Source organism: Trichechus manatus, unplaced genomic scaffold (assembly GCF_000243295.1).
Source record: "Trichechus manatus latirostris isolate Lorelei unplaced genomic scaffold, TriManLat1.0 scaffold00007, whole genome shotgun sequence".
Classification (NCBI taxonomy): domain Eukaryota; kingdom Metazoa; phylum Chordata; class Mammalia; order Sirenia; family Trichechidae; genus Trichechus; species Trichechus manatus.
In genome coordinates, this window is record NW_004443943.1 from 28,484,277 (window position 1) to 28,496,780 (window position 12,504).

General features: G+C 40.8%; 1 protein-coding gene across 5 annotated transcripts in view; it reads right to left on the minus strand.

Annotated features, from left to right (window-relative positions):
• Positions 1 to 12,504, minus strand: part of ARMH3 (armadillo like helical domain containing 3) — a 207,615-nt gene that overhangs the window by 33,101 nt on the left and 162,010 nt on the right. For 3 of the 5 annotated variants that reach the window (XM_004370069.2, XM_023740974.1, XM_023740945.1), the window contains one exon: positions 5,616 to 5,694. In XM_004370069.2, coding sequence (XP_004370126.1) covers positions 5,616 to 5,694 — 79 coding nt within the window. Of the gene's footprint in view, positions 1 to 5,615; positions 5,695 to 12,504 lie in introns of those variants that run through there. The other 2 variants (XM_023740958.1, XR_002825655.1) reach the window with 2 other exon arrangements.

The window sequence follows — 12,504 nt, forward strand, 5'->3', positions numbered from 1 at the left end:
TCTTCTGTGTTTAAAGCTTTTCTTGAGTTCTTATAATAGTGGTCTTATACAATATTTGTCCTTTTGTGACTGATGAAATTCACTCAGCATAGTGTCTTCCATATTCCTCCAGGTTATGTTTCACAGATAACGGTGAATCTGTTGTTCTTTATCATTGCGTAGTATTCCACTGTGTGAATATACCATACTTTGTTTATCCATTCGTCCGTTGATGGGCACCTGGGTTGTTTCCATCTTTTTGCTATTGTGAACTGTGCTGCAATGAACATGGGTGTGCATATATCTATTCGTGTGATGGCTCTTATTTCTCTAGGATATATTCCAAGGAGTGGGATTGCTGGATCGTATGGTACTTCTATTTCTAGCGTTTTAAGGAAGCGCCAAATCAACTTCGAAAGTGGTTGTACCATTTTACATTCCCACCAACAGTGTATAAGTGTTCCAGTCTCTCTCTCCACAACCTCTCCAACATTTATTATTTTGTGTTTTCTGGAGTAATGTTAGCCTTGTTGGGATGAGATGGTATCTCTAGTAGTTTTGATTTGCATTTTTCTAATGGCTAATGATCATGAGCATTTCCTCATGTGTCTGTTAGCAGCCTGAATGCCCCTAATTTTTTTTAACCTACTCCCACAAATGATTGATACCCTGCTTTGTCATAATGCTTTTGCAGATATATCTCTTGTAATGTACAATATTATACAGGCCTCCTCTGAATCAAAAAATTCAAAGCCCTATTGAGAGTGGAGACTTAAAGAAACAATGGGAGGTGATACCTGATCAAAATTCTTAATGTAGAAAATTTAAGAATCTGGTTACACTGCCCTATGGTCCTGTGGAATATGGGGGTACCAGCAGGCCACCTTTCTGATCTTCCCATAAAATTCCTAAATTTGTATGTACAGAAATTTTCAGCAAGCTCTTGGGTTCATGCTTGAAAGGAAGACCAATTTCAAGACAGGTATGCCCATTAAGCCCCATCACATGCCTACCCTTGAGCCTGGCTCATACCAGGCCCTTGATAAAGGCTTGTGAATTGAATCAAAGGCAGTACAACTGGACAGTGCACTAGAAATTATGGAGGCTGTGATAAACAATTTAAGTGACTGAATTGTATTTCTAAGTTATCCAGTCTCTGGGTGCTCTATGACCCAAGGACATAACTTATAGGAACCCTGGGACTCTCCTCCATTCTTTCTGTCCTTTTTAGGTCCTGGCTTTGAGTCCATTTTACAATCTATGCCTATCCATCTATCCAATCCCTACCCCTCCTCTTTTAAGGCCCAACTTAATTCTTCTCCCCTCCACATGACCTTTCACGACCAGCACAGTCTGCAGAGATCTGTCTCTCAAAGGAACTCACAGATCCCGTTGCTAATACTGGTCAGCTGACGATAATAAGTTGCCTTAAGCCATGTTTTGCACTGTTCCATCCTTTGAGAGCTGAGGCCCTTTAAAAAGCACATCTGCATAATTTTACACACAACTTCTGGGTGTGCACTAACTCTCTAAAAGTCTATTCTTGAACCTTAGGTCAAGAACCTGTGAACTAATTCTGTTCCAGAAATTTCATGGCAGACCTCTTGAGTGTGGATCCATCTCTAATACGATGTAGCCAATAATAATAGAAAGTCTTTTTGCTAATTTGAAAAGCAGGAACAGGAGGAGAGGGTGTATAAAATAGTTCAGGGTATTAGGACAGGGTAGGTTTCTTTTCTGAAGGGAGCATTGCCTCATCAAGACAGGATGTCCTCAAAGCGACAGGACCCAAGCCTTAGCCTTGGGGGTCAAAAAGTTCCTCTGAAACGTATTCCATCCACATTTACTTAGCACAGGCAGAATGGTCACTGGGATTTATCTGTGAAACCCAGTGTCTTAAGTTTCTTAGTGCTGCTGTAACAGAAATGCCACAAGTGGGTGGTTTTAAACAACAGAAATTTGTTTTTTCACAGTTTAGGAGGCTGGAAGTCCAAATTCAGGTTAGTCCAAATTCAAGGCACTGGCTATAGTGGAAGGCTCTCTCTCTCTGTCAGCTCTAGGGGAAGATCCTTGTCTCAGCTTCTGTAGCGCCAGTGTGCCTTGGTTCCTTAGCAATCTTCACATGGCATCTATCTTTTCCCACCCCGCCCCACCCCGTTTGTGCTTCCTTGCTTCTGTGTCTAATTTGCTCTTTTTTATAACTCAGAAGTGATTAGGTTTAGGATACACCCTTCTCTGATATGGCCTCATTAACATCACAAAGATAACCCTATCCCCAACTGCCCCATAGAGTTTCCAATGAGCGCCTGGTGGATTCAAACTGTCAACCTTTTTGTTAGCAGCTGTAGCACTTAACCACTACGTCACCACAGTTTCCAACTAGGACTGCACCCACAAGTATAGGTACTAGGATTCCAACACATATTTTGAGGAGACACAATTCAATCCATAACACTCAGGTTGTGTGACTTAGTTATCTTCCTGGGGGAATGAAAATCAGGGGGCTGACCACTGGTAGAGGAAGGGCTGGAGACCAGAATTTAGGCAGTCTTACAAGGGTAATACGCTGAGGTGGCACTATGTGTGTTCCTCCCTAGAGGAGAAGGCTAGAGGAGGTGAACACAACTGAAGCCAGAGAGAAAGCAGCCTTGGAAAATGAAAGGAATCAAAGTAGACTCAAAGTTCCTAAGTCAGAAACCACTTAGGCTGCTATCCATTCTAAACCTTCCGATCTGACTTTTTAGTGAATCCTTATTCCCTGATGATCAGGTTTGCCTGGGCATATGAGTGATTACCAAAAAAAGCAACAATGGGGAGAAAGGAGGTAATCTCAGCTGAAGGTGGGCAAGGGCCTTGAAGGACAAATTTTTAAGACGTACTAGGGACATGCCAAACCTAGTAGGGAATAAACTGGGGTAGTTTCACAGTTCTTGGAAAAGCAAGTTGTATCTTCTTCATAATCTTTATTTATAAAGATATGTCAAATACTAAAAGAGGTCAAAATGAACAAACTTCATAATCAGCCCCAGACAAATAGGACACCTGCATATACGTTATAAAAATGTATGCAGTTTATTAGGCTAGAAAATGCATGACCGTTCAGTCATGCTGATGGTATTAACTGATTAAAAAATGCTTTGCCCTCCATGAAACCAATGAGAATTTAACAGAAAAATGGTATCTATCTTCCGGATATCTGGAAAGAAACTCCAGTGTGAGAGACTGGGCTTTGTTTAATAAGCAATAAGTGATTTACAAGCATCACCTTGAAATGCCTCAAACAGAGGTTGGAATGTGGCTGGGGCTGTCAGAACTCAAGAACGCACACATCTCTTGCCAAAAGACAAGGCAGGCAGATCTAGCCAAGCCCTCTGTGTTGTCTGCTAACTTACTAACTGAAATAAACTCCCATTCATGGTCTTTGGCTTTTATTTTAGGAGTACTTTAGAACCTACTTGGGGATTAAGTTCCTGATTTTTTTTTACTTAGTCTGCTACTAACAACTGCAGGGCCCTACTGCATCCTAAAGCCAGCTCTTTGGGAAGCTGTGAATACTCTTAATATTAAGTGACATTGGCATTAATGTTTATAAGTGAAGAGAGAGAAGTGCTCCAACACATGTTGGAGATTAACAAGGCAGTCTAATACTTCCAATCTCACAGTGCTGAGAATAAAACCAAGTACACCCGAATGCTGTCATTTAACGCCCTTCAAAGTCAGTTGAAGAGAAGGAGCAACTATTTTGAGGGCAGTTTTGAAAAGGGCCCCAGAATAGTATCAACCTCCTCCACCCCCCATGTGAAAAAGATTGTTAAGAGAGGCAATGACTGTATAAAAACTCTATGAGAGCAAGGGCTAGACTTAGATTATCCACCATGGATCCTCACTACCCAGCCCCACATCTTGTGTACAGCAGACATATAATTATTTATTAACTAGCTAAATAAATCTTTAAGAGTTGCTGTCCCTTCCCCATTCTCGCATAAGGATGAGTGCTCTCCCTCTCCATCAAAACTGCCTCATCTTTGGTTTGTGGACTTTTCTGGAGAGGCACTTTCATCACTTCATTTAACTTTGAAAGAAGTTGGAGGAGGGTGAAGACACGTGCTTGCTAATCACTCTTTTCCAGATTGCCTCATGCGCCAGAATGGATTTTTATTATTGGTCTGCGGCTGCTACTGCTGGAGAATGATTTCAGCCTGACCTTCCCAAGCTGCTGGGGGATGAATACAGCACGTGGCTGACAAGGAAAATGTGTCTTCCTTTTTTTTTAAGCTTTTAGACTAACTAGAGCTCACTGTGGTAGGAAAGTCACCCCTTCTCTCACTGTGCAAAACTCATGATGTTGAATTCTTTTTGCATAAAAATGATACAGTAAAATTGACTTGAACAGGCTCCCCAGGTAAAGGCAATATCACCAAGCACCTCACAGAGAGCAGTGGCATCAAAGAACAGAACTCAGGACTGCTCCATAGGCAGAAGCGGAGAAAAGCAAATGAAAGCCATTTATAAAAACAGTTTTAAATGTGAAAATGGATTCTCACAGCTGGGCTCACAAAAGAGAACAAATATGTTAGAAAGGGAACAACTGATAGACTAATAGAGTCCTATCCATCTGGCTGAGGAAAGAGCCACTGGTGGGAATACTGAGAAGCTTGCCTGTTACGCAAAAGGCTTGGTGCCTCATTGGGCAAGCTGGGTAGCTTTTAGGAACACTGGAACACACAGTCACACTATAGCTGGCTGGTGGCCCTGCCAGCAAGAGGCTCAGAAAAGGGTTAAAATGAGATGCACTGTCAAAAAAGGAGAGCAGAGCATATGTGGTCTCCTTACTGGCTTGGAATCTATGCTTGTACCCTCAATTCATGAATACTCTGCTGCCACTCCCCACCCCCACCTCCGACTTGAGAGTAGAATGGGAAGGGAGGGCGACTGTGTGAATAGGATGTTTCATTTTGTGTTTTTAAAAACAGAATTCAGACTCTCATTCTGAAATATGAAGTTCAACCCCAGGCCATACTAAAGCCCCATCTGCACTTTCATATAATGCAGAGCCAAGTGCAGGTGCTTTGGGAAAAGGGGAGATCAGGCCAGACTCAAGGAAAACAAACACATCACTGTATCTGCATCTCCAACTCAGTCCATACCATAGGAAAACCTGCTCAGAAATAACTGCTCAAGACAAAGGGAATTCAATTACTAAAGAAAATCTGTCCCAGTGAGAGCTCATGCTTTAAAATAAGCCAAATTGCCTCAAATTAAGCCAAACTCAAGGTTTTTCTAATGGCACTTTCATCCATTTCTAAGTTCTCATTTTTTATTTTCAAAAATCAAAATGACTCTCTGCTTAAAATTAAAAAAAGAAATGCATTATCACCCACTATAAAATAATAGTTCACCAAATTTTCACCTACATATCTTCTATATAATTAAATGAACCCATCAGGTGGCACTGAAGAAGCCATCTTTCTCTATTTAATGCATTATCACCAATCCCTTACTAATCTCTCCCAGCAGCCTGGCTCTTGCTGCTCCCCTAGAAGTCTCAGTTACAGAATCTCAACGGCATTAGAGAGAAGGCAACTGCTTAATCCTAGTCACCAACTAGGGTCACTCTAGAGAGTATAGTGGCTTACCTGCTCCTCTGACAGTTGGGATATGTGATTCACAGCAGCGTAGGATTCAATTTTGGGGTTAAAATGGTTGATGATGGCTCTGAAACAAAGAATTAACATTACTATAGCACCAGATGGAGGAAGATACAATCAGTTAAAACAACTATTGATTACCCTCTGGTTTAGAGTACTGGAGCGTGGGAGTGAGATTCGGAGAGTAAGTGTCCTCTTATTGAACATGAGGAGGTCACAAATGAGGGTGAACTGATAACTCTGAAATGGGAAGAGTTTAATAATTTATCAGAGAACAGAATCAAGTATTTCTGATCTGCAAATGAACCAGGGGGAAAACTCACAACAACAACAAAACCCTCAAAACCATAAGTCCTTCCGACAAGAAACAGCAGCAAGGACATCAGGGGGCTATCCACTAGGGGGCCCTGGTGTTTCAATCAGAAAGAGAAGTAGTTTGCTCTGATGTGGGTGAACAGGGCACTGAGTAAAGCTGGGCCAAATATAGACTAAACACAGCCTCTGAAGAAGCTGAGCATCATCAAAGCATAGAACCAATCTTCGTATTTGTTAGTAAATATGTTTCAAACCAAAAATTTATTTCTAGCCACTCAAACTGAAACCTCAGTGTCATTTTAAACACTCTCTCTCCACCACTCCCTCACATCTAAGGTCAGCAAGTCTTATCAAATCTACCTCTTAAACATCTCTGAAACCTAAAATAAATTTCTCTGAAACCAATGCCATGATATAGGTCCTTGTCATTTCTTGTCTGGTGTAGCAGAAACAGCACAGGTTTTAGAATTAAATAACGAAGGTTTGGCTAGATTCCATACTGATATAAAGAAATTATTAAATAAATGAATAAATGGGGAGAAGAGACCAATTTTCTTACAGAAGAATTTCAAATAATATGTACAGATACCCCTTCCTATGGGAGGTGAAGTTTAATTCCCACCCCTCTCCACCCCCACTGAGGGTGGGATAGATCTAGCGACTTATTTCCAAATAGATAACAAAAGGGAAAAATAGTAGCTTTACAAGAAGCCTAGTAAATACAACCTTAACCAAGTGATGAAGGTTTATCTCATCAGTCATGTCATGTGGATATCATGTAACTCCTGGTATGATCTGACGAGAAGAGCAGTTCACCTCTGTTGTGTCTTTCTAAAAACCTATAACCCCAGTCTAATCATGAGAAAAACATCTGACAAACCCAAATTTGGTGATATTCTACAGGATACCTGGCCAGTACTTCTCAAGACTGTCAAGGTTGTGGAAAACAAGAAAAGATTGAGAAACTGTCACAGACCAGAGGCCACTAGGGAAACATGACAACTAAACACAACCTGGTACCCTGGATTGGATCCTGGAAGAGAGAGAGGACATTAATGGAAAAATTGCAAAATCCAAATAAAATCTAGAGTTTAGGTAATAGTAATGTATCAATGCCAGTGTCTTAGTTTTAATAAATGTATCATGGTAATGTGAAGGGGGGAAATTGGGTGAGAAGTTATAGGGGAACCCTGTGTATTACCTTTTCAACTTTTCTGTAAATCTAAAATTATTCTAAAATAAAAAGTTTATCAAAACGTGTATGAGTATACGATAGCACAATAAAGAAATCAAGACTTTCTTTAAATATAGCTTATTGATAGTAAAGAATTATAGAACCATTTAATATAACTCAGGTAATAAAAATGTAAGCCAGAAATGTGAAGAAAAAAAAAATCATGGTTTGGAATCCTGATTTGGCCGCTTGTTATCCTGAATGATCTTCGGCGAGTTACATGTATCACCAGAGGAGAAAAGTAGGGATAACAACACCTACCTCAGCACTTAGCACAGTACTTGGGGATAGTACATTGTAGGCATACAATAATGTTTGCTGAAAGAATGACTGTATCTTAGAGAATTCTTACAACAATTATATAATACAGCAATGTCAAACATTTAGCACAATGCCTGGCACACAGCTGGTGCTTAATAAATATTCAATTAATGAATAAATCAAATAGGATAGAAATGGGTCAGTAGTAAGGGGAGCATTCTGGTAAGTTACTTTTCTAGAGATTAACAAGAGATGATATCTGCAAGTTAAGGTTGTGGGTTGGTCTAAATCCAAAGTAGAAAAGAATTTTGTGGCCAAGTGGTCAAATATTTTCCACATTTAGATAATACTTTTCTCATTTAGAAGGTGAGGACATTTGCAGGGATGACCTCAGTCCAACAGCAGAGGAGAAAACCAGGAGCCTAAACCCAGTGAGAATATAGGGGAAGCAGGTCTTGAGAACGCATGGTCGCTATAAATGAGAATCGACTCAATGGCAACAAACTTAGCAGCAGTACCAGTTCAGAGTTAACTCAGGATAGGAATCTGAGCCATAAGGTTTAGCATCTGAAGCCAACAGACGTGAAGGAAAGTAATTAGACCTTAGTTATCTTAGGAAAAAGAATCTGTACTCTGTAAATGCATCTATTTCATGCTTTCCTAGTTTTTTTTTTTCAGGGTTTCCTTAAATTTCTTAAGTTTTTTGAAAAAAATTTAAAAAAAAAATCCTCTCTCAACTGAACTAGGGCCTTCTGCCTAGGTCTGGAGAATACAGAGCTCCAAAGAACTCTAGTGTCTGCCTCGGTGGGCTGGTAGCAGCCACTGTGGCCTAGTTGGCAACACAGGGAAGCTGGTAAGGCTGGGAAAGTGAAATAATCTCTGGGAATGGAATAGCCGGGAATGCTGTAATTTTGTTCCCTCACTACCTGAGGAGTTGTCTTATTAGAAAAGGAAACAAGAAAAGAGAGAAAAGAAGAGAAAGAGTGGGTAAAAGGGGAAAAGGAAAGAGAAAAAGTGAGGAGAAGGACAGGGAGAGAGTGAGGGAAGGAGGGAGAAAGAGAAATGAAAACATGGAAGGTACTACCTTTAAAAAGTACACCTCCCTTCCTTTCTCATCAGTATACCTACCAAGTGTCAGCTGGGCCTATGGATGCCCTGCTCTTGATATTGCAGTGCATTCTATGCTGATACTGTCTGGGCAAACTCATCCTGGGGATATGACAGATTTGTCATTCTGGGAATATATTTTGGAATGAAGATAAAACTGTCCTCCAACCTGCCCTGTGACATTCTCATCCCAAAGCTTCAGAACTCAGCAGGTGATTAAGGTCTCCCACTAGGGACTGTTTGGAAACCTGAGGGAGGTAGAACAGTCTACATTCGGTTAGTAACCTCTAACTCAGTACCCACAAAGTACTCTCTGCATTACTTTTCTTGCTGTTACTTTGTGACTGTTATCTGCAAAACCTGAGTACCAATCTGATCTATCAGGTACAGGGCGTTAGGCCTAAGGGGTAAGGAAAATAGTCTGAGACTTGCTGTTCTCTCTTCAGGCTCTTTAGCAAGGAATTTCAGAGGGCTTGGAGGCTTCCCATTAAAGTTCTTAGGATTCTGTACTTTTGAAATGGAAATATGTTATGAGACAGCACAGAAATGACAGAACACTGAAACCAGGCTAAGCCAGGCCAAACTGGAGTGACTGAAGACCCCTCTTTTCCCAGGATGTCTGGAGGTTCCTAGGGCTGACCTGGGCTGTGCTCCCACGCTACCCACCTGGCTGTGGCCCTACAATAGGACTCATGCTTGACTCAGTGGGGGAAAGATGAGGTCTCAGATTTAAGGATGAGAGAGGATAGAAAAAATGATAGTCTCTCTCTTTTCTTTAGCCTTTTCTTCCCACTAACATCACCTCCAAAAGGACTTACTACATCTCTTTGTATATATTTTTTTGAAGGTGGGGTGATCTACTGAGAGATTCTAACAGTGGCTGTCTCATTTTTACTGATCAAAATCCAATAGGCAGTAACTATCCAGTACTGAAATCTAAAATTTGAGGCTCCCAGCAAGGAAGAAATGGCAATTTTTTCCCCATCAGAAAATGAATGAGCAAACTACCAGTTCACTTCCCTCCCCACTCATTCCATTCAAAGCCCCACTCTCCAAAAACGGTATGGTTCAGAGAAGGGAGGATACATGTTCTTTACCCCTGACTAGCTGGGTAGAAAATGAGGGTCATTAAGAAAAGATGGTTAACTGAAAGGTCAGTGGTTTGAACTCACCAGTCACTCCGTGGAAGAAAGATGCAGCAGTCTGCTTCCATAAAGATTTACAGCCTTGGAAACCCTATAGGGTCGCTATGAGTTGGAATCAACTGGACAGCAGTGGGTTTGGTTTAACAGGCCAAGAAGAGGAGGAGTATTACATGAGCATGAGGCTAGGGCAGGCTAGACCAGGGTATCCCCACCAGGTTCGTGTTGAATGTTCTACTCTCCATGGGGACCCTGGCCTTTGGGCAAAGTAGACCCCAAGTCGCAGGCAGTCTTCAGCAAAGGAGTGGAACAAAGTTTCTCATCCTACAGGTGACTTCCTCTCTTTGTACCCTTTACATTATGGATTAGTGTTTCCTTCTCTTCTAGAAGATCATTCAGAGGTTCCTAAGCTACAAAAGTCCCAACCACAAATGTAGCCACATGGGTTACCAGCTTCTCAAGCACAGTGGACCTAGCCCTTTGGTCTTTACTAAGAGAGAAACACAGGCTTTAGTAAAGAGAGACCTTGCATAGACCTTTGAGTGGCCTATGTCCCTTAAAAGACATACACACACTGAACACAGAGACAGTATTTGAATGAACAGCTGGGTGGGCAGCACTGCAGAGACTCCATTTATGGCTGGGTGGGCTCCACTGCAGAGGCCCTCATCACTTCACTGGAGGAACTGCGTGGCCTCTCCTGGTCTTGGAGCCACAGGTTCAGTGGCCCAATTCAGGGAGGAGGGTGTGTGTACCTTCCCTTTTATTTGGCATCTTGAGATTTTCATCTAATCTCAGCCCTTACAGATATTTTAGCAAAACCTAGCTTGTGCCTGCCAAAAGCCTCCATGATAAAGACTATTTTGATAAGAAGACTGACTTGAAAGGAAGAAGAGGAGGAGGAAGAAGAGGAAGGTGCCAAGAAAATTAAATGGGGAAAAGAACAGTCTTTTCAACTAATGGTGCTGGGACAACTAGATATCCATATGCAAAAGAATGAAGTGAGATCCCTACCTCACATCATACACAAAAATTAACTCAAAATGGGCCCTAGATCTAAATATAAAATCTAAAACCTATAAAACTCCTAGAAGAAAACATAGGAGTAAATAAATCTTCATTACCTTGGGTTAGGCAATGGTCAGATATGACATCAAAAGCATAGGTGACGAAAGAACAGGTAGATCAATTGGACTTCATCAAGTTTAAAAACTTCTGTGCTGCAAATGATACCATCAAGAAAGTGAAAAGACAACCCAGAGAATGGGAGAAAATATTTGCAAATCGTATATCTGATAAGGAACTTGTATCCAGAATACATAATTCTTACAACTCAACAACAAAGAGAAAAACAACCCAATTCCAGTACAAAGAATACAAATGGCCAATAAATCCATGAAAGATGCTCAACATCATTAGTCATTATGAAAATGTAAGTCAAAACCACAATGAGATACCACTTCATACCCACTAGGATGGCGATAATCAAAAAGACAGTAACAAGTGTTGGTGAGGATATGGAGAAACTGGAACCCTGATATGTTGCTGGTGGGCCTGTATCATGGTACAGCTACTTTGGAAAATGGTTTATCAGTTCCTCAAATGTTAAACATGGAGTTACCATATGACCCAGCAATTTCACTACTAGGTATATACCCAAAAGAATCAAAAACATATGTCCACACAAAAATGTATACATCAATGTTCACAGCAGAATTATTCATAACAACCAAAAAGTGGAAATAACTCAAATGTCCATCAACTGATGTATGGATTAAAAAAATGTGGTATAGCCATATAATGGAATATTATTCAGCCATCAAAAGGAATGAAGTACTGGTACATGCTATAACATGGATAAACTTTGAAAATATTATGCTAAGTGAAAGAAGCAAGACACAAAAGACCACATATCATATTATTCTATTTATATGAAATGTCTAGAATAGGCAAATTTATAGAGATAGAAAGTAGACTAATGGTTGCTTAGGGTTGGGGAGATAGGTAAGGAAGAATGAAAATTGACTACTAATGGGTACAAGGTATCTTTTAAGATGGAATGAAATATTCTAAAATCAGATTGTGGTGATGGTTACACAAACCTGTCAACATACTAAAAAACAATGAATTGTATACTTTAAACAGGCAAATTGTATCAGATGTGAATAAAACTGTTTTAAAAAAAAAGAAAGGCTTCCCTGACACCAGTAGTTCTTGAGCAGGATGTCTTCCCCAGCAACCAATTCCACATGGAATTCACAGATCCTACAGAGCTTGCATATTTTTGCAACGCTGGTGGCAGAAGGAAAAGGAGCTCACTGAGCCATTAACTGTTTTGTAAATTACAGCAGATGGAGTTTGAGGAACTTGCAGTGCCACAAGAGGTAGCAGAGATGTAGGCGAGACTCTGGTACTAGAAGGCACATGTGCAGGGAGAATCAATTGTGTGTACAGGTGAGAAGAGTTTAACTCCTGATAATATGCAGCATGATATCCTGGGACGAAAAGTTCTGCATTTGCCAAAGGACATTGACTTTTGGCTGCTGAACAAAGAAATCTTTGGAATGGGCTGTTAGAGTTGGTGGAGGAGACGGAAGATTTCCTTATTCCCGACAGTCCTGACCATTTTTTTCAGCAATGGCTAGAGCTGCCCACATTACTCACAGAAAGCCATTCATCCAGAACTAGGAAGAGAATTTAAAGTAGTACAGGTAAGACTCCGGCAAGATGGCGGTCTAGGCAGAAGCACCACGCCGTCCCTCCACAACAAAGATCCGAAAAACTAAGCCAAACAGAGAATCAACAATCCTGAAACCCT